We start from the raw sequence: 20,982 nt of genomic DNA, 5'->3' as shown, positions 1-20,982 counted from the left end.
ATAAGCTTTATTGGCACTCCGAAGTCGCGCGAATTGAGGCAAAAGAGTAGACAATGTGAGGCAGGAAGCTACAGGTCGCTGCGAGCTCGCTGACTGGGGAAGTGGGGATGGCGCTAAGGGGATTGGGCAAGACGCGTGCTCACGTGCGCGTTGCGGGGTTACCTTTCACCTTTGAATCTGAACCACAGCAGACCGCTGATAACAGGCACGTAATTGTACTGTGCTGCTTAGTCAAAACTGCAACCATTGTGGATGTGAGAGAATTCGGCTCTGCTGCCTAGTCCTGTACGACAGTCGCGTAAAAAGGCCCGCATGCGGCGTGTCACCATGCGACAGGTCGCTCTGGAGGAGGGTTTACCAAGACGCATCTCTCCCACAAAAGGCAGCGATCATCCCGCGCTATTCACGACTCATACAACACAGCCATCCGCATCTGTACGTATCCCCACGCGGTTACAGGCTCGTACTTCTTCGGCTTCTCTTCATCCCAACAACCTGGCAACGCATCGATAACTGTATCCATATTTGGTGTCGCGAACACAGGGATTGAGTAGCGATCTGGTACTACTATCTCCCTGTCGTTCCGTTTGCCGTCTTCAGTGACCTTTTGAAGGACCGGAGGTAGGCCAACACGATGCACACTGCTTGTCCAACGATCGTTGCTCCATCTCGCCATGAGATCTCCGATGTTGACCAACACAGTGTCCTCGATGGGCTCTGCAGCACGGAAAGTACCTGGGTTCGCAGGTTCCTGTACTTCAAGTCCTCCAACGTTGTCCTGGAATAGCAAAGTGAGCGTGCCAAAGTCGGAATGCGCGTTGATCCTGCTGCGCTCATTGTTGCGTAGCTGTTCGGCGTCGATGGAGGGGTAGTGAAGAAGCCGGAGTTGGAAGAGCGACTGCGAATGGGTTGGAGAGAGGCCTGGTGCTGGAACGTTGAGAGCAATGGAGAGAGCGTCGAGGATGCTGTGGATTAGACTGGCGCACTCGACAAAGTACTTCTCCATGAATGCGCGAAAGCCCGGAAGCTTATCTTCTGGAAGCCAGATATTTGGCTGAGCCTCATCTTTCACGTTACCAGACTCGAAGGACTCTTTATAATCAGGCGTCTGCCTCTCATTAGCTTAGACCATGGAGAGCGAATATGAATGCAACTAACCTCCCTCAGCTTGTTCAGCTCATTGATATCATAAACCCCTTGACTAACCTTCTCCACTCCAGGCGCCGAGTATCCACGATGATGACTGCCACCCGGCGGATGCGGAGCCAGCATCTTGGTCTCAAGCGGTAGATCGAAGAACTTCTTTGACCAAGCAAAGCACTCCTCCAGCAGCTCCTTCCTCACGCCATGGTTCTTCAGGTAGACAAAGCCCATACTACGGAATGCATCGTCGATCTCCTTGGCGATCTTCTCCTGATCCTCTGCTTTACCGTGCAGGAACGCGCCGAAGTCGACGATAGGTATGCCGCTCATCTCGTCGATGGCAAGGATTAGAAAGTGAGAAGTGGTTGTGACGGAGAAATGAACAGAGAAAGAGGCAGGTGCTGACTCGCGGGTTGCTTCTATTTTGGGTAGATAGGTAGGAACGGCAAGCACGCAGTAGTACAGCGGCGGGGTCAGGTCATCGGCACTGCGGGGTACGTTCAGTTGTCGCGAGATGCAATGAACGAATCAGCGTGCGTCAGCGCAATGCGTCTTAATTGTGAGGCGTTTCTCGATACATGCTTCTCCTATAGGATGCATAGAGTAAAACTGCGGCGAAGACCGTTGCCAAGCACGTGATGCTTCCTCGAAGCTATCATCGAGAACCAGGCCAACACCAACCTTAGAATGCTATGCATACCAGATGTCCCATATCCTACCTTTCGTCCTAGAATGCTTTGGTGATCCACCCGCCCCATGACCATGCTACCATACCCAATGCCCTTTGGTTCCACCGCAAGTCCTTTCGCCATCAAGAATCATACACGCCCGCTTCCCATGGAAGCTTACGACTCTCCGAACATGTCTGCCACGCCTGCCAATCCGGGGCTGGTACCTCGGACTATAGTCGGCTGTTGATCCACACTCATGTACTGCTCCATCATGACAGTCCTGGCCTTGGTCTTCGTCGGTCTCTGGATTTTGCCTTGCTCGTGAATACTGACACCCTTGATACTGCTCATTAGATCGAGTACGATGCTGCGCTGCATACGTTCGTCCGACCTGTTCGCTCCACGGAGCTTTGCCAGACGGCGGTCGACGCGATACGGGTCACCCATGCCGGGTAGAGACAAAATAATTGAGCGCGGTATATCCTCGTCCAGATGGATAATACCAGCGATGAGTGAGGCGAGTTCCTTTTGGCAGTCCACAAAGTACGGCTCGTGGAGGGACGTGATGGCCGATTTGAGGATGTCGTTGCAGAAGTAGTCCCGAATGGGCGACTTCTCCTTGAACCGTGGGAGCAGGGTGCGCAATACGCGAACCATGGTGACAACGGATCTAGTATCGCGATAACGTATTGTTGAGTTGCAGAAGAGGAGGATAGGCTCAAGGACGGCAGGCGTTGAGAGAATGAAGTCGCACATGGGCGGTGCGTTGGCTTCTTTTCGACTGTGTTCATCGTGACGGGCAAATTCTGTGACCAGGTCAGCTTTTAGTCATAAAACACGATCAAGAGACTCGGTACTAGAACCGATACCCGCACGTAGATAGAAGTCGCGAAAGAAACACCACGAAGCACAATAAATAATAGACGACTTACCCTGTCTCGAATCGAGCAAGACAGCGACAAGCGAAACCGCAGCATATGTGAGCTGTCGTAGTATGCTCTCAGTCTTCATCTCGTCCGTCAAGTTGTCGTTCTGCCCCGAATCCGCCACCTGTCGGGCAACCTCGTTCCATTCTCCGGAGACTTTTCGATCCAGCTCTCTGAATAGCCCCTGTATCATGGGTGGCAGGAAATGTGGTCGTAGACGCGCTGGGCAACCTTCAATGAGATGGGTGGATACGGTTAGTAAGACAGATAGATGATGCGCAGTCAGAGCGCCTGCGTGGCCAAACAGGGCTTGACTCAACGGGCCTGGCAGATCTTCTATTCCATAGAAGAAGTCTCGAAATCGCGTTAACGAGTAGAGGATGTAGTACGAGCTCTCCCTAATCTGCCTTACAGTGCCTCGTACCGTCGATGCAAAGCCCTCAAACGTCGACTTGGAGCCACTAACTCTTGCAAAGAAGTCGTCTCGGCTCTCTGTCGATATGCCCGCTTGCCAGAACCGATCAGTCAGTACTCTTCGAATAACCTGCTGTAGTTCTACTGGCAAGTGTGACCAGTTGGCGTCGATATCGTTGAATGCTTGTGCATGGCTCACGAGCTGGAGAAGGTTTGGGAGCAGCACTGGTATGGCCTCTGCCCAGAGTAGCGCAGCAGTCTCGTACGCAGCAGTGCCATCGCGAAGCTTTTCTGTCGATGCTGCCAGTAATGTCTTTGTAAGTCGTAGTGGCAGTTGTTGAGAACGGTCAAGAATTGAGGCCTGCAACGCCTGGCCATCACTAGGCAATTGTTGGTCAGACCAGTCCTGAATGCCGCGGAAGTTGTTCGCAGACAGAAACTCGGGTAATTGGCCCATTCCCAATACGCCACAGAAGGACTGGAATGAAGAGATGGCTTGGGTGAACTCATCGTTGCGCCAAGCATCCTTGACACGGTTGAGCATCTGTCTCATGCGCTCCTCTTGCGTGGCGCGCTCTAATGTTGTACATCTATGTATGATGATGAAAAGGAAAGCGGAGTATGCCATACGTTGGCGTTCGTCAGTCGTAGGATCGTTAATCATCTCATTGACCTTGGCCTCTAGTTGCTCGTAGACGTTCATAAAGTCGTCAGCGAATTTCATCGCTAGTTTCTGCATCTCAAGACTGCATATGCGCTCGAGGTCTTTCACAGCATCGGAGTACTGTGGATAGTTCGTGTCATCGGCTAGCCGTACTGTAAGCATATACTCCAAGAAGGTAAGAGCGAATCCTGGGCGGTCGCCAAGGGCTTTCGTTGAGAGAGTTGCCATTAAAGATATTATCTTTCTCGCAACTTCAGGATCTTCGAAATGCGCTTGCAGGATTTGCCTGCCCCACTGCTCGAGCGAGTCTTCCAGGGTATTCCGCGTCCGCTCATCATCTTGCGCGTTTTCGCCTTGCCCTTGCTGCCACTTCATGTACCCCTTGAGTGCAGCTTCGATGACAGTGACCTGCGCATCGACCTGAAGGACTTGTGGAGAGTTCTTTGTGAAGTTTTGGCGCTGGAAAGCAGGCTGATCATGGTACAGGTTCTGGAGCATGTTCGTCGCCTGAGCAAGGATATGCGCCATTGCCTCTACTGGTGTCTTACGAACCAGGACTTCGATCACGTCTGCGCAGAAGCGCCGATAGTTGCCTAGAAAAGCATGACGTTCCGGTACTGTATCAATGTCTTCGTTGAGAAATTGTAACGTGACGTCTTCGGTGTCTTCGGGTAACGATTCGTATCGAATGAGTCGGGCGCAGCACGTCTCAAGTAGCCCGCCAACCATGGAGTTGACGACATCAGAGTCTCGCACGATGCTAGATCGTAACAGCTTGGTCCAACAATGGAGAACAGGTATGGAGACGACGAGACTCGGGTTGCGCATAATGTCGTATAGGAAACCGAATATGCCGGTTAGGTCGCTGCCATCTGGTATCGATTGGGGCTTTTGCTCGATGAATAGTCCGAGGCTGTTGGCCAACTGTCATCATTAGCACGGTGTGACAAGCCTCAAGGATGAGAAAGGGCCTTACTTCTGAGAGTCTCTTGCAGAGCATGTATTTCTGATCATCTATGTCATTCACATCCATATCCGTGAGCGTCCAGTTGTATACTTCTCGCAGGAGTGAAACACTGCCAGGTGTGAACATGGGGCATACAAGCTCCACAAACTCGTCGTCGTGCAGGTGGGTTCGGTTGTAGATCGCTTGGAGGGTCTCGACGGCGGCCTGTTCGTGTTAGCAGCTGTCCATGTGAGTGGATGTAAAGAGTCGACATACAATCTGCATCTCTACGGCTGGGGTAGCCAGCGCCTTGCAGACGGCCTCGATGACCTGTGTTGCAGCGATGGCCTTGGGCATAATCCACGGCATGGCCGCCTTGAGGGCCTGCATAGACTTGATAGCGCTTGTCTTGACAGCTTCCTGGTTCTGGTAGTCCTGCCCCAAGCACCAGCCCAAGTTGTCGCATAGCCTTTTCAGCCATCCTTCGTCTCCACACCGCACATCCAGACTCTTCTCGCGTGTAGGGAGCTGGTCTTGTATGACGGCAAGCGGTGTGAAAATCTCGACACAGGCGCGACCCAGGTCACTGCCTCGAAGGCCTGCCGTCGGGTCTTCGCGATTGAAGACTTCCTCAGAGAGCGTTTCCAGTACGTATAGCACGACAGCCTGGTGGTGCAAAGAACTTGTCCAGAGCGAGACCAGCAGTTCGTCCATATCCAGCCACTCGGCGCCCCAACTGCGCTTCGCAATCTCCGTCCATAGCTGCGCGACCTTGTTCCTCAGGAATGCCGCATCGTCTTCGGACACGTTTTGGGCGAGCTCGATCGCATAGCCTCGTAACGCTGTGCCTTGGTCCTCTGTGAAGTCCTCCCAGCTGTATTTTATCGAGTGCTCCAGCATAGTGAGGCCATAGTAGCGGAGGGGCGCGGGTTGCGAGCGGTCGAGTGCGAGCGTGTGACCATGTGAAGGCGCTTCCGGGTGCCGTTTCGCTTGCTCGAGGTATTCGGTTGCCTGCCGGCGGGTATCATTCGTTGACGAGGTTGCGTATATGGCCTGCAGCGCTTCTAATATCTGTGAGAGGTCTGAGTCGCCGCTGCCGTTGGACTGTCGGTGTTGCGCTCCACCGCCGCCATTCGTTTGCGGGGCCTGGTCTGCCCCAACGTTCATCGTGCAGAGGGCGTCTCTAGCCTCGGTATATAAAGACGTGAGGTCAGGTGAGTCTGGCGCGAACTGCACGGGGATATTGTAGCAATGTCGTGTGCGTCGTGTTCTGGATTTCGAAGATTCGGGCGGAAGTTGCTGAAAGCGGAAGACGTAGAGGGCAAGGATCGTGGGTAAGGAAGCTTTGGCGCCCGGTGTCTGGGACTGACCAGAGAAGATGGCGGTGTAGCGAGCAAGCCCAGATTCATTGACTCACAGGCCGGGACGTGGTACGCTTTATTTCGAGGGTCCAGCAAGGCAGTCGAGGCCTCTATTCACGTCGCACGTTCCACAGACGCGTTTTGCAGGCTGCAGTCCCAAAGGCACGTCACGTCGACGCGATGTCAGCTGCTTTGCCGCCAGAACTAGGCTCGTCGCTTCCGAACTAGTCTATATCCAATACATGTATCGCTATATACAAAATCATAAGTCTATCGTAAATGCTCCCCGAACACCTTGACGAGTACAGAAAGTCGTCCAACGCTCATGTTTGCCCAAATGAATCATATGCACAAGAACTGCTGACTGCGTGACCTGAGCATCGCATGATATTGCATCACCGTGCATCGATTGGTCAAACCCCACCACACCAAACTCCGACACCATCAACTTTGCGACATTACATGACAGCGCAAGTCTGCTTCTGGCACTGCTGGAGATATCCCTCATCTTCTTCCGTGCCTAACGCGCTTCCCGCCTTTCGCACGACGCCTTTGACAGTCATGACCTGGTCACCTTCCGCGTGCCACCACCGCAGCGTCTGCTGCAGCGCGCCGTCGGTCTCCTCGGATGTGATGGTCCACTTGCCACCGCTGACCTCGACATTGGTTTGCCCTGACGGAAAGTGGAACTCAGGCAGGTAGCAGACCGTAGGGAAATCTTCCGATGTCGAGCTTGGCGCAGAGAGGGCAAGCTTGAATGTGCAGTTCTTGAGGTCGAACCCGTACGACGAAATTTCCCCATGGACGGCAACGGGGGTGGGGCGGATGAAGGCCTCTGCTGCTCGCAGACCGCGAACGTCGTCGTCATCTTTCTTTGAGCTCATTCGTTCTGCGGTGATGGTCTTCTGCAGGTTGGAAGGGTTAATGCTAAGGGTATCGGTCGACTGTGCTCTCGAGAACGTGGGCGAATTCTTATCTAGCGACGCACGGGAGTCGGCTGGCGAGAAGGGGCCTGCAGGGACCGCCTTGTCGTCTACTGAGTAGATGGAGAGATCCTCTCCGTTCCACAGGTCGCCCCAGTAATGGCAGTTCTGGTCTTTGTCAGCCGTGTCCAATCCTAGACAGAACGCAAACATACATTTGCGACATAGGTCCACAGGGCGAAGCCGTTAGCTTTACTGTCTTCAAGCGCGAAGTGATTGGCATCCAAAGCAGCTATCTGGCTGCTGTAGTTACCTGTCTTGTACGCATACTTGTCGTCCATATCGTATGGGATACCGATCTCGGTGAAGATACAGGGGTGGACACCCGTGTACTCTGTACCTTCGTCTCGGATCGCCTTCAGCTGGTGGGAGAAGCAGTTTCTGATGGCATTCTCGCCAATCTTTATGGCGAATGCTGGCGTCAAATACTTTCCTCGCAATACACCAAATACGTCAACGTTCCATACGCGGTTCCTGTGTGATATTAGATGAGATGAGGTGAGAGCAGTGTTCTGGAACATACCACTTCTTTGTGATAAGAGTGATGCCGTCGTAGAAATGCGGCGAGAAGATCATGTTGGGATCATCGTCTTCTGTGCCCTTGACCTTTGGCGGTATCTCCAACACTGGCGGCTGGAAGAACATCAAGGAGTCCGGGAATATGGACTTGACCATTTTGCTGTACGCCCGGTAATGCGGCAGCCAGTAGTGGTTTGTGAAGTACTCGTAGTCAATCTTGGCCCCATTTTTGGGATCAATTCCGAAGTAGTCCTTCTTCAAGACCGTGTCAGTCGCCGGGTCCCAGACACCGTGTTGCGCCCACAAGCATTCGCCCAACTTCCACCCTGGGTCGCGTTTCCAGCCGTATTTGGTGTCGTCGTAATCTTTCGATAGCCATGCCATAGTGCCCTCGGGGTCCACTAATGCCGAGCCACTCTTGTATGGTCCCAGCCCGCCAAATTCCCAAGTCGATATCTCGCAAGCTCTACCCGATCCGGTAAGTATCGCCTGCCAAGCCGTCGGTGAGGTGCCCTTCTGGAGTTTCTGTTCGCTCGGGATCTGGGTAATATCCTGGTAGCTGATGAGGCCTCTGTTGGGCTCGTTCATGCTTTCCCACCCAACGATCGGGTCGTGCCACAGGTCGCCTGCTTGGTGTATCCGCTTCGCTAGATGCTCGCATGCCCCGATGTAGTGATCTTGGAGATAGTCCTGGACATTCTTTCCGTCTATGATGGCCTTGGGCGCGAAGTCCCTACCACCAAAGAACAGCGTCCACATGACCTGACATACTAATCGTGTGTAGTTGGTGGTCCAGATCATCTTAGGGAAGGTGGCAGGGTCGGGGTATGTGTTGTGCACGAGGGCGGCTTCGGTGACGGCGAAGTTCTCGGGGTCCAGCCCGCAAGCATAGAGAGTCCACATGGGCGCGCCAGAACCTCCAGAGAATCGTGACCACTATGTGATGCATTAGAGAAGGAGTAAATGAATCTATTGGACTGCTACCTACGACGTCCTGGTGAGGATCCATGAAGATGTAGAACCCATATTCCTTTGCCTTTCGTAGCAACGCGATAGTGTGGTCTATCCACTCCTCGTCGTACTTGCCCGGGCCCGCGTGCTCTATGGCTTCCCACGTGAAGACATAGCGGATGGTGTTGTAGCCCCAACTACGTAATCGCGAGAAGTGTGTCGCGGAGTCTTCTAACGAGAAGGGTCGGTTGACAAAGGAGACATTGTCGCCGTCGAAGAAGTTGTCTGGAATGTGTGACGGCTGATCTGGCTTCGCAGGAAACTTGGCGTCGGCCGCACAGTTGATACCGTGCAGGGTGACTTCGCGGTTCTGGGGGTCTCGGAATATGCGTCCGTCGATACGCAGCCGAATGGGAGACATTACTGGTGGCAGGCGTGTGGAGGGTTACGGGGAGAGTGAATGAGAGGAACAGGAAAAGGTGCGCAAGGCGGGTGCGAAGAGGAGCTATGAGGTATGCGCCTGTCTAGTCCTGATGGCGTAGCGGCGGCGTTCACGGGCATGCATCTGGGCATGTCGTAATCCATGCCTGCCCGCATTAGCGTTCTGGGGGTCGCGGGGGTCAGTGCGTCCCGGCTATCATGCGGCTGGTCGCTGAGGACAAGTTGCAATTGTTCGACAGTGAAAGGCCAAATAAAGGCACGACCCGCTCTTTCCATGAACTGACCGTCGCTCCTGCCGTTGCTTCTCTGCGCGGACTATACTCCTGCTTGCTCAACATCCAACCTACCGTCACTCATTCATAGCACTTCCAACCGCATCCCGCCATGATACTCCGACTATCCTCCATTGCCCTCGGGCTCCTGCCGCTCGCCAGCGCACTCTCCGCCTCGGACATACCCGTGGATACTCCCGTGTCGCAGCTCATCAAGGACGCCAGCGTCCAACTCGCTACCGGCAACACCCAAGACGCCCTTCTGTACTTCGACATCGCCATTACCCGCGACCCGCGCAACTACCTCACCTACTTCAGGCGCGGCGCCGCTTACCTGCAAATCGGCCGAACGGCGCAGGCCCAGCATGACTTCGACAAGGTGCTGGAACTGAAGCCTGGCTTCGAGGGCGCATTAGTGCAGAGGGCCAAGATCAGAGCCAGGAAGGCCGACTGGGCGGCAGCGCGCAAAGACTACGAGGCTGCCGGCAAGACAGACGCGATCGCGCAGCTGGAAGAAGCGCAAGGCGCTGCCATCATGGCGCAGGAGGCGGCAGAGAAGCGCGACTGGGACGCGTGTATCTCGAATGCTGGAACTGCCATCTTAGTCGCGGGAGGAGCATACGACATCCGCAAGACAAGAGCAAGGTGTCGCTTCGAGAAAGGCGAGGTCGCCGAGGGCATCAGCGACCTGCAGCATCTCCTCCAGATCAACAAGGGCGATATCCAACCCCATCTCCAGAGCTCCGCCATGGCCTTCTACTCCTTGGGCGAAACCGACAAGGGGCTCAAGCACGTCGCACAATGTCTTCAGTCAGACCCAGACTCGAAGGTCTGCATGAAGCTACGGAGGAGAGAAAAGAACCTCGACAAGGACATTCAAAAGGTGCGCAAGTTCTTCGAGAAGCGCCAGTTCGCCACCGCCTCGAAACTCCTCATCGACCGCGGCGAAGAGGACCCGGGCCTGTTGAAAGAGGTCAAGCAAGACTTCAAGGACTACACCGAACAAGGCTACATCTACGCCAACTCACCCCAAGGTCTCTACCAAACCCTCGTGGAGATGACCTGCGAAGCATACGTCGAGATGAACAACCTAAAGAAGGGCACACCATACTGTACCGAAGCCCTACAACTCAACCCCGACTCGTTACACGCCCTCCTTCACAAGGCTCAATTCCAGCTTGACGCCGACGAATTCGAAGACTGCGTCCGAACCCTAGAGCACGCGAAGGAGCACCACCAGAACCAGAAGCTCGACGAGTTACACCACAAAGCGCAGACACTGCTCAAGCGCTCGAAGACAAAGGATTACTACAAGGTGCTCGGCGTAACGCGCGACGCAGACGAGCGCGAGATCAAGAAGGCATACCGCAAGCTGACCAAGATGTACCACCCCGACAAGGCCTCGGCCAACAACATGACACCCGAGGATGCGCAGAAGAAGATGTCCCAAGTCAACGAAGCCTACGAAGTCCTTTCCGACCCCGAACTCAAGGAACGCTTCGACCGCGGTGACGACCCCAATAGCAACGAGCAGCAACAAGGCAATCCGTTCCAAGGCTCACCCTTCGGAGGCCAACAATTCATGTTCAGACAAGGTGGAGGTGGTGGCTTCCCCGGTGGCGGCGGTAGCTTCAAGTTCCAGCAGGGCGGCGGCGGATTCCCGGGTGGTTTCCCCGGTGGATTTGGCTTCTAGACTATTGCTATTGCTTACTTATATGACTTGGAGTTTGGGAGCATACACAGTGGGTCAGTCATTCACATGGGTAGAAGATTCTGGCGTTTTCCACTGTATGATATCGTTGCTTCGGCTGTATTGAGAAATGAATTATGGTAGCTAGTAAGTGAGAAGATACCTCTTTCCCGCTATTTTTTTGCCCTTCTCGTCCTTGAGTCATTTCGAGCAGTCTTCTCTCTTTTACTGCCGTTTCTGTTCAATCTCCATGCCGTGGCCATTACGAACAGGCTCATTTCCTTTGAGTTGTCCTCAAGCAGACTGTACCGTGGAGGTATTCGCTGCGCTGTACCTTGTCGAAAGTCAACGCACAGCGCAACGGATACCTCCAGGCTGTAGTGCAAGGCGTGCACCTTACTTGGTCTCGTATGATTTAGGTTTCGCAATCCATGGCCTTGGGATGAAGCCGTCGGGTGCGCCTCGTAGCTCAATGAGCTTGCGGACCAGGTCGTTGACGAATTCGGAACAGGTATGCTTGATCAAGTCGTCAAGACCGAGCCACGATGGTGACGCACTGAAGACCCAGAAGTCTACCAGCAACCGTCGGGCGGGTGAGCCGGTGGGAGTACCAGCGTAGATGATCTGTACAGAGGTGTTTCCAGGGTGCCTGCCGTTGATTCGGTTGCGTCGGATTATAGCGGCGACGATGCTGTTCTGCAATGTAACGTCCAAAATCCGTTCTCCCAGGACGTAGAGTCTTGCGAGGTATATGTAGCACGCCTCGTTATCAAGATGCGTGATCTTGCCTGTGTACAGCCATCCGCAATATCCTTCGAAAACGACTAGATCCACGTCGGACATGTCGATGGGCTTCGTAGCATCTGTGCGCCACTCTGATTTCAACGCGTTCTTAAAGAACCCGGAGCTCTTGCTCAAGGCGGTGGCATGGACATGTAACAGCGTCTCCGGGTCGCTGCCGACGTGAATAGGTACGATGTCGCCTCTCAAGGTGGGTGTCTCGAACTCATCTCCCGCCTCTACCAGGACGATCATGGCGGTAGCTGAAGTGGGCGCGGGGATTTTCACTATCGGCATGTTTGACCTGTCTGCTCATAATGTCAGTCACGGAGAATGTGAGTCGCTTCGAACTTACTTGCAGCCACGACTTAAGCCGATGTCGAAAAGATGAGTTAGTGGACGAATGAGAGGTTGTTGAAGGTGCACACTTGTGGAACTGAGTGAGAGAACATAGGTATCTTCGATTTCGCGCTAACGATCTCTCACTCACCAACCTTGGAAGGTGCAGTCACACACTTCTAGAGCCAGGTGAATGAGACCCCAATATTCCAATTCGTTAATCCATTTCTGACAGAACAGGCGGCTACATATGTGTACGATCTTGCTTCGCGTACGAATCGCACTTAGTCCAGCTTTCCAGGTGAGGAAATTACACATTACTCTGGAGGTATTCACCATACTTTTTGTTGACTTTCAGTAGCCCAGAGGACTATGTATACTTTATAGTACATTATCACTTTTAGCGAGTTCTGAATACAGAAGATGTAATCTCCTACATGCCCCAGAATGCATCAATGACGTCCACCTCCTGGACGGAAGGGTCAGTCTTGTTGGAAGGCTCATCCTCGCTGGCAGATCCATCCTCGCTGGAAGACTCATCTTCGCTGGAAGATTCTTCTTCGCTGAAAATATCTTTCTCACTAGAAGGCTCTTCCTTGATAAAGGGCTCATCTATCAGGGAAGGCTCTTGCTTGATGTGAGCTTCATCCTCGACGTAAGGCTCGTTCTTAACAAAAGCTTCCTCCTCAGCGAAAGGCTCACCCTTGATGGAAGGCTCAGAGATCGCCTCGTCGCCCCTGTCTTCCGGTGTCTCGCTCTTGATCACGACACCCTGGTTGTAATAGGAACTTCGTTGCGAGATCCATGGCCTAGCTTGGGAAGCTTCAGGCAGTCCTCGCCTGTCTAACAGTGCCGGTAAGAGGTCATCCAGAAAGGGTTTGTTCTCTGGCGCTCGAAGTCTCGTCTTCGTGACCCAGGAGGAGTCCATGTTGAAAGCCCACAGATCCACTAGGAGACGTATCACCGGGGCTTTCCTCGGAGCGCCCTTGTAGATGATTCCGATAGCTCCCAGATCAGGTACTTTGTAGCTCAGGCGCTTTTGAATCAGTCGCGCAGTGATATGGCGGTAGATTATGGCGTCGACGACATCGTTCTGGAATGTGCGGTCGATCAACTTTTCTCCCAAGACATACATCCGAGCAAGGTAACTGAATCCATCGTGATGGTCTAGTTTCGCGTCAAGGACTCGAGTATATAGCCATTGACAGTATATTTCGAAATCATGAGGCTTTTCGTCGGACAGATCGATGAACCTGCAGAGGTACACGTACGGAGTCAGTAAATGTCTCATATGTATGTATTTCGTAAAGCGATATCTTACCTGTGAGATAACATCGACTCGTGACTAATGGCTTTTCTGAAGTATTCGGAGCTGCTGCTGATGAGATCCTTGTGTACGTCGACGATTTGGAGGCCGACTTTGACTGCGATAGTCTCGCCCGAGACACTGAAGACGTTAGATGCCTGTTGTTTTAGGAGACATAGGTGTCGATTCACTTCGGTAGCTTGATGGTAAATGCAGCTGAATCACATGAGTCTGGGGAAGCCATCTTGCTGTAGGCTTCCCGCTCCTCGTTAGTAGGTAACAGCAATGAAGTGGTTAGTTAAGCAGGACAGTGGTTTGCAAGGTATTGGTCCGAAAGTGAACCCAAATTGCGACAGAACAGGCATAGAGCACGGACGCTGTAGCCTAAGCTGATCCTCAACGGTTCGTAGTGAAAGTGAGTGCGAATTTGTCTCAAAGAGGAAAGCGCGCCTTTCTCTCATATTACCCATGAATTCTTCCGCCCTCGGCACCATACAAGTCCAGTATCCCGCCCTCTTCCTTCCCGAGGTCGATACGCTTCTTCAGCCCTCTCAATATCTCGACCCTTTGGGATGTCCGTTTCAGTCTCGCCACCGTCTCCACTTCTGCGCCTTCCTCGCGAACTGCGCGATCAAATATACACTTACACCTTCGAAGAATCGGAGCCCTTTTTGAAAAATCGAGCTGCAATCACGACATCAAGCAAAATCGCGCTCTTCCACGACCTCCCAACCTTGTGTCAAGCCAACCGCCAACTATTCAACGAAGCCACGCCAATTTTCCTCGCTCAGAACCTGTTTTCATGGAACACTCAAGAGTCGAAGCAGCTCCTAGATCTGTTTTCTCATCTACCTGAAGATGCAGCATCCAAGTGCGTCAAGCATTTCTCAATATACAATTGGACCGAGCAAGGCACCCCCACGCACCTGGAACTAATTTCCAAATTCACCCAGCTCGAATTCGTCGAAATCATCTTTAGTTTTCCCAGCATTGAAGATGGCGTGCGCATGGAGAGGTTCGATTACACCAACGAGCAAGAGTGTTATTTAGAAACTGGCTTGCACTACGATCTTCCCGAAGGACGCAGCCTCGAGGAAGAGAAGGCGAGTCTTGTGCAAGACGTGGAGACGTTTGTCGGAAAGTATGGTCTCGATCGCATCATCGATATGCCCAAGCTCGACGGCATGCAGTTCCAATTTGCAACGAATCATGGTGAAGAGGATGCTTTTGGCGGGAACCAAGAGTATAGGCATCGCTTGTGCAATCCGTTGTGGAGGTGGGCGACGAAAAAGATGGAGGAGAAATGGGGAGCTGATAAGTTTTTCGTCACGACTACGATGCCGGAGGACTATCATCGTGTGAACAGGCCGTATGTCGGGTGGTGAGCTTACATGGACCCTAAGGTCTGCAAAACTAATCGCACTCTGCGTCGTAAAAGTATCGGATATCTCACTACTCTTTACGAATTCAAACTTCTTGCAGCTGCTTGTCATACCCGTCTGAGTTGGGCTCGACGGCTGCACTCCACTCGGCGCCTTCGAGGACCTATGTATATGAAAGGCAAGTGGCGTCTGCTAGGGTCAAATTGTGACAACAGTGTATGATTGTAATCTTTGAGTTATTGACAGCGGCCTGCTCCAAGACCTATCAGAACCGCTCATGGAAGCCCTGGCCCTGATCTCGAGGTACCTTCCCGACTATAGAGTATCTATAGACATCTCCGGTGTGATTGTAATAGCTCTTAGTCGGAAGTGTCCATCAATTCATCCTTCGCATTCTCAGTCTCTTTCCCCTTGTTCTGTTCCGCCCTCAAACGGTACTGTTCAGGAGCCACCACCCACGGACTAAGTTTCCGATTGATAGGATGTTTCGTACAAGAACGAATGAAGCCTTTCACCAAGTCGTCCACGAACTCCACGCTGGTTTCCTCTACAAGACTTCCCGTAATATTCCAGTCTTCATCGCAACCGTATACAAACATATCAACCATAAGTCGGCGTGCTGGAGAGCTTGCACTACTGGTACCCGAATAGATGATGTTGATAGCGTCTTCTGGAGGAAAGGAGTCCCTTTCTACTGCATGATCGATCATAGCGGAAAGAACAGCGTTCTGGAAGGCTTCGTCAACGAGTCTTCCGCCTAAAACGTACAAACGAGCAAGTTGGATGTGTCTGCCCACAAGAGGCCGAGTGACAGCGACCTTTCTGCTGTAGAGCCAATTGACGTAAGATTCAAAATCTTCTGGTTCTTCGTCCGGCAGGTCAATTTGTTTCTTTGAGTTGGCGCGCCATCTTCGCTTCATGGCGTTTTTGAAGAAATCAGATGTCGCCGTCAGTGTACCGATGTGGACGTGGAACTTCCTTCTGCCCACTTTGATAGGCATTGGCACGCCTGAGACACTAGGCGAAGTCAGTAGGGCCCAATTCATTATAAGTAATAGTTGCTCACTCTGGAGATGGCGCAGTTGTGTCGTCGTTAACATGGCTCCGGGTTTTCGCGCGTAGTGACATAATGTACACAGGCGAAGTATGGTTGAATAGCTTGATGAGGTCGGTTTTATGGTGGTGATAGTGGGGTTGAGAGTGTGGAACGGGTCTTCCAGGTCGTATATAAGGAGTTTCCACGCAGAGAGTGAATCTTAGGGTAGCATTTGCTGACAAAGTGAGAACCTAAGTGCGGCGCTTGCCCAAAGAGAATACCGCGTGAAATGAAAAATCAATTCACCGAATGTCTTGGTCTCAATACCATTGAAAACTACGAAACTCCCCCTGTTTGGGTACACGTGCTTCCACAGATCGTCTTCACTTTTCGGTGTGAATCACAAACGAGATTTTGGGTTTTCGCCGTTACTCATAGTGACCAACAGCGAGCTGAACGAGACTGCAATCAGTGTAATTCTTACTATTACAGAGAAGTTAAATACAATATTGACATGGCTAATGGTACACAACATACCAAAGGCGTCCACGGGTATCAAGAAATCAATCAGTCTGCCTCTCCGAAGTCGCTATGTCCCGTTTCGGCTGCGTGCTCCATCGCGCCCCGTTCTCCTGCCCCTTTCCAACCGCACGTGTTACACTTGAGATCGAATTTCTGTGTATCGGTGTAATAGTGGGCTTTCTTCAGCTGCCCGCAGAGTTCCCTCGCAGCTTCAAGAATCACGTCGTCTGTCGCATCGAATATCTTAACATCTTGCGAAGGATCTTGCGTGGACGCACCCTGGGGCACGAAGGCGATAGTGTCGTAATGGATACCAGAATACACCACGATACAGCGCCTCGGTCTGCCCTCGTTGAATCGGTCCACCCGGTTGTCCTGGACATTGACACTGGCGATCTCGATGTCAAACTCTTGGGAAAGGATGCTGAGTTCGATGCCACCACCCCACGAGTCGGCATACGATATCCATTTGCAGTACTCATCTGGAGAGCGTTGCAGAATCGCCTCGTTGTACTGTTCCGGGTCTCTTTGAATAGCTTGCGCAACCATCGATCGAAGCTCGGTCATAGAATCGAGAGAATCTGTCAGGACTGCGCTACCAACAGCTCGAAACATGCAGGAGTTGTCGTCAGGCATGACCCGAAGGACCATAGTGCCACCGCGGTCAGGCACGGGAACCTCGGGTGTTTCCTTGAGCGCCGAGTTCTGCTTCCGTTGAAGGGATAGTGGCGCCGCCTGTGATGTGTTTGCCTGTAGTTCTTGCTCCTGCTTCCGTTCGCTCGGGTCACCAGTGGCTTGTGCAATGACTATGATGGATGCGCCGTTCAGCTTGAGATCGATATCCTTCAGCAACGTCGACATGCCGTATAGGGAAGGGTCGAGCGGTTGAGGCGGGTGGTTCCATTTCAGCTCGAAGAGTGGTAGTTCTGTCTTCTCGCTGATAGAGGACAGAAGGTCCGAGACGGCGGCGTTGTCGTCGAGTGATAGTGTGTGGGTGCCATTCGGCGCGCGTAACCGGATGCGAATCGGCATGGTTTGATGGGTCGGCTGGAGAGATAGAGGGATATACGTGTACGGAGGGATACAGGTGAGGGAGCTTCGAAGGCGTGGCGCGTGATGACAGTTGACTGGTGGGGCGACTTAGCGGTGGAGAGCTGCGCTGGTATTAGGGAAGCTGCGATGAGTGAGTTGGTATGAAGAGAGGTAAATCTTCACGAATGCGCAAATATGAGGAGAGCTTTGTTAGGAAGAAAGGATCGTTTGTCAGCTACGGGAGAACGCTACAAAGACGACAGTTTGCACGGATCGGGTGACATGGCTGGCGTACGTGAAGGTTCCCGAATCATGGAGGAGGCCGGCCGTCCCCGGGGATCGGCGAATCTTACCTCCGTCCGGCGTCGCGACTTCCAGCATCCAGGACGCGACACGCCAATACCTAGCGCAAGAAGGATACCGGAACACGACAGCATCGAGTCGACTATTGCAAACATGGCGACCGGACGCGCCCCAAGCTCGACACCGGTGCCCACGACCGAGACGGCTGAGTCCGCCGGCGCGACGTCTACCGTCACGGCGCCAGAATGGGAGGCCATGGCCAACCTCCTCAAGAATGTATACGACTACAGGATCGACGAGTAAGTTTCGACTTTATATGCGCCATGCTGCTCCCAGCTGATCAAAGTGCAGTGGAACATACGACCCTACCAAGCTCTTCCAGCGCAAAGTGAACAAGCGCGCCGTGCCCGACTACTACGATATCATCAAGGAGCCCATGGCCCTGAGTACGATAAAGGCCAAGATTGCGCAGCGAGAATACAAGAACTTTTCCGAGTTCGTACGCGACCTGGCGCTCATTCCCCACAATGCGCAGGTGTACAACAGGCAGGACTCCCAGGCATATGTGGATGCGCTTGAAGTAAAGAAGGTCATCGAACGCGAGCTGAAGAGGCTAGTCGACGATAAGATCGTTCCTGAGACAGTCGCTACCCTGCCGTTTTTGGGAGAGATTCCAGAACAAGACCCGCTGTTACCAGAGGAGGAAGAAGAGGAAGAGGAAGATGACGATGAAGAAGAACTTGAAGTGGACGAGGAAGAGGATGAAGACGAAGAGGATGAGGGCAAGCGCAAGAGGCGCCGCGGACCGCGGTCCACAGCAGCTATCACCAAGCGCGAAGGCGGTTCAAGAGCAGCAAAGGAAGACGCCAAGGCCGACGATCCAGAATCGCGGAAGAAGCGCGGACGACCGCCGCGGGTCGACACTCCCATGGAAGCGCGAATCAAGACCATTATGAAAGCAATCAGGAAACCGCGGAACCAACTCAACAAGCTCATGGTGAGCGCATTCGAGCGCGTCCCGGACAAGACAGTCATGCCCGAGTATCACTCTGAGATCAAGAATCCAATGGCCATGGACATTCTCAAGCGCAAGCTCAAGCGAAAGAAGTACAACTCCGTCGATCACTTCATGGTCGATGTAGAGCTCATGTTCGAAAACGCAAAGCAGTACAACGAAGAGGACAGCCAGATCTACAAAGACGCTGTGCATCTCCAAAAGGAGTCGCGCAAGGTTGCAAAGGCCGAGAAGGAGAAGCCGGATACCGAATATGTCATGGAAGAAGGCCGTATCCCTATGCCCAGCGGCATCGTTCACAACGGAGAGCTGTGGAAGGTCGGCGATTGGGTGCACATTCAGAACGCGAACGACCTTACAAAGCCGATTGTTGCCCAGATCTACCGCACTTGGCAAGACGCGAACGGTGGACAATGGGTGAATGCCTGCTGGTACTACCGCCCGGAGCAGACCGTGCACCGTTTTGACCGACACTTTTTCGAGAACGAAGTTGTCAAGACTGGCCAATATCGAGATCACCGCATCGACGAGGTCGTGGACCGATGTTTCGTTATGTTCATCACCCGTTACAACAAGGGCCGTCCCCGCGACTTTCCTTCTGATAAAGAGATCTATGTCTGCGAGGCTCGATACAACGAAGAGAACCACAAGCTCAACAAGATCAAGACATGGGCCAGTTGCTTACCCGACGAAGTGCGAGACAAGGACTACGTAATGGATCTCTTCGATGCGCCTCGAAAGTTGAAGAAGGTGCCCAGTCCGATCGCGTACCTGCTCAAGGACGAGCAAAAGGAGGACGACGATCTTCCAAAGCCAGAGTGGGGAGCTGAGAATGCTCCCCCAAAGATTGGCGCCGTGCATCGTCGTCCGCGTGACCCCAAGGTAAGTGAAAACTGCTCTAGGCCACCATGAGACCCAAAGCTAACAGTTCTTGTAGGATTCACCACCTCCCGAGCCCACCCCACCGCCGCCTCCGACACCTCCACCAGCACCCGCTATGCCTACTCCAAGCTTACCCACGGCTTCGTCACATGGCTACGACTCCTCGAGGAACTATCCGATTGCGCAAGCGCCGACTCTGACGCCAATGCCTGCCCCTACACCGCAACAGCACCATGTCGCGCCAGCGTACACACCAACCCATGCGACACATTACCATACGCATTCTCAGTCGCCCGCCCCTCATATGCACCCGCAGGCACCGCAAGCACCTGCCTATCAACCTATCACACCACATGTGCCCTTTACACCCCAGCCAGCTGCGCCCATGCAGGGTTTCCAAACACCGCGGGCCGCGCCAGGCTACCAACAACCGTATCCACAGCAACTGCCGCTTAACTACAAGGCCCCGCAACCTGTGGAGGTCTACGTCATGGCCGACCATGCAAACGCCAGTATACCGCTTGAGATCCGCGAGCAGTTCCAGCGTGACGAAAAGGGCCGTATCTTGTTCTTCACCGCGCCGCCGCTCAACGTGGAACAGCCGCTGACTAAGGATGGGCGCGCATTGGGACACTCGGCTCGTTATCTCGCTGCTAAGGCAAAGAAGGAAGCTCTGAAGGCTTCGAAGCGTAAAGCTGGCGAGGTCAATGTCGATGAGCGTGACCAGGCAGCGAAAAAAGCCAAGGTTGATGAGGAGGCAAAGTTCAAGAAAGCTGTCTCGGAACTCGGTACGAAAGCACTAAAGGCATTGGAGGACCAGCTCGCCATCGCTACGAAGACGGATCTGGAGGGTCTTTTCAACGGCCAGACTGAAGAAGGCATCTCCGCGGTTCTGGATCAGCTCACCACCGCGCAGAAGATGGCCGTGCAGCGGGAATTGGAGCGTGAGATACACATCAAGGAGCGCGAGGAAAGTAGGATGACAGCAGTCACCGGTATGACGGCGAGATTGGAGGAGAAGTACTAAGGTACTGTGTACGATCCATTGTATTTGTGATATCCAGTTCAAGGTTACCAAGAGACCACGGCGTTTTGATGCTTGATAGTGGTTCCGCCTCTACATGAGTCTATTCCGGGTATGCTTTGCTAGACTCAATTGGAACTTTTTTCTGTCTGGGCCATCACCAACTGGGCACCTGTAAGCCCTCACAGCTCCCGTCCGTGTAATCTCTTCACTCACTTTCGTCATAACACAGGGGCCTGGATCTTTTAAGAGCGCTATTGCTTTTATGTTGAGGCTCGACTAATTGAGAAACCTCGGGGATTTCGAGTGCTCACTCATTATAGCACCCAAAACGGACACACCAATGCAGCCAGTGTTCTACCTCCTTGAGTCTGGATGCC

General features: G+C 53.1%; 8 protein-coding genes across 8 annotated transcripts; 3 read left to right on the top strand and 5 right to left on the bottom strand.

Moving 5' to 3' along the window:
• Positions 1-403: 403 nt before the first annotated feature.
• On the bottom strand, positions 404-5,931 carry J4E87_004060 (uncharacterized protein; the record flags this gene model as incomplete). The annotated part of the gene is made up of 6 exons (XM_049375684.1): positions 404-1,108; positions 1,159-1,630; positions 1,993-2,620; positions 2,747-4,742; positions 4,795-4,989; positions 5,041-5,931. The coding sequence occupies 6 exons, from the start codon at positions 5,929-5,931 to the stop codon at positions 404-406; spliced, it is 4,887 nt and encodes a 1,628-aa protein (XP_049234669.1).
• Positions 5,932-6,583: 652 nt separating this feature from the next.
• On the bottom strand, positions 6,584-8,999 carry EGC1 (endo-1,4-beta-glucanase; the record flags this gene model as incomplete). The annotated part of the gene is made up of 4 exons (XM_049375683.1): positions 6,584-7,216; positions 7,264-7,582; positions 7,632-8,563; positions 8,616-8,999. 4 exons carry the CDS (start codon positions 8,997-8,999, stop codon positions 6,584-6,586), a joined length of 2,268 nt encoding a protein of 755 aa, XP_049234668.1.
• A 404-nt stretch (positions 9,000-9,403) lies between these two features.
• On the top strand, positions 9,404-10,984 carry J4E87_004058 (uncharacterized protein; the record flags this gene model as incomplete). The annotated part of the gene is made up of 1 exon (XM_049375682.1): positions 9,404-10,984. One exon carries the CDS (start codon positions 9,404-9,406, stop codon positions 10,982-10,984), a length of 1,581 nt encoding a protein of 526 aa, XP_049234667.1.
• A 393-nt stretch (positions 10,985-11,377) lies between these two features.
• On the bottom strand, positions 11,378-12,418 carry J4E87_004057 (uncharacterized protein; the record flags this gene model as incomplete). Its single annotated transcript, XM_049375681.1, has 2 exons — positions 11,378-12,024; positions 12,415-12,418. The coding sequence occupies 2 exons, from the start codon at positions 12,416-12,418 to the stop codon at positions 11,378-11,380; spliced, it is 651 nt and encodes a 216-aa protein (XP_049234666.1).
• A 115-nt stretch (positions 12,419-12,533) lies between these two features.
• Positions 12,534-13,650, bottom strand: J4E87_004056 (uncharacterized protein; the record flags this gene model as incomplete). Its single annotated transcript, XM_049375680.1, has 3 exons — positions 12,534-13,353; positions 13,422-13,547; positions 13,598-13,650. 3 exons carry the CDS (start codon positions 13,648-13,650, stop codon positions 12,534-12,536), a joined length of 999 nt encoding a protein of 332 aa, XP_049234665.1.
• A 328-nt stretch (positions 13,651-13,978) lies between these two features.
• On the top strand, positions 13,979-14,791 carry J4E87_004055 (uncharacterized protein; the record flags this gene model as incomplete). Its single annotated transcript, XM_049375679.1, has 1 exon — positions 13,979-14,791. The coding sequence occupies one exon, from the start codon at positions 13,979-13,981 to the stop codon at positions 14,789-14,791; it is 813 nt and encodes a 270-aa protein (XP_049234664.1).
• Positions 14,792-16,391: 1,600 nt separating this feature from the next.
• Positions 16,392-17,378, bottom strand: J4E87_004054 (uncharacterized protein; the record flags this gene model as incomplete). Its single annotated transcript, XM_049375678.1, has 1 exon — positions 16,392-17,378. One exon carries the CDS (start codon positions 17,376-17,378, stop codon positions 16,392-16,394), a length of 987 nt encoding a protein of 328 aa, XP_049234663.1.
• Positions 17,379-17,834: 456 nt separating this feature from the next.
• On the top strand, positions 17,835-20,605 carry J4E87_004053 (uncharacterized protein; the record flags this gene model as incomplete). The annotated part of the gene is made up of 3 exons (XM_049375677.1): positions 17,835-17,980; positions 18,033-19,578; positions 19,634-20,605. 3 exons carry the CDS (start codon positions 17,835-17,837, stop codon positions 20,603-20,605), a joined length of 2,664 nt encoding a protein of 887 aa, XP_049234662.1.
• Positions 20,606-20,982: the final 377 nt, after the last annotated feature.

The sequence above is a fragment of the Alternaria ethzedia genome, assembly GCF_023757985.1.
Source record: "Alternaria ethzedia strain BMP 0044 chromosome Unknown scaffold_7, whole genome shotgun sequence".
NCBI classification, from domain to species: Eukaryota; Fungi; Ascomycota; class Dothideomycetes; order Pleosporales; family Pleosporaceae; genus Alternaria; species Alternaria ethzedia.
Note: the sequence above shows the minus strand (reverse complement) of the source record. Positions and strands in the feature narration are given on the sequence as shown.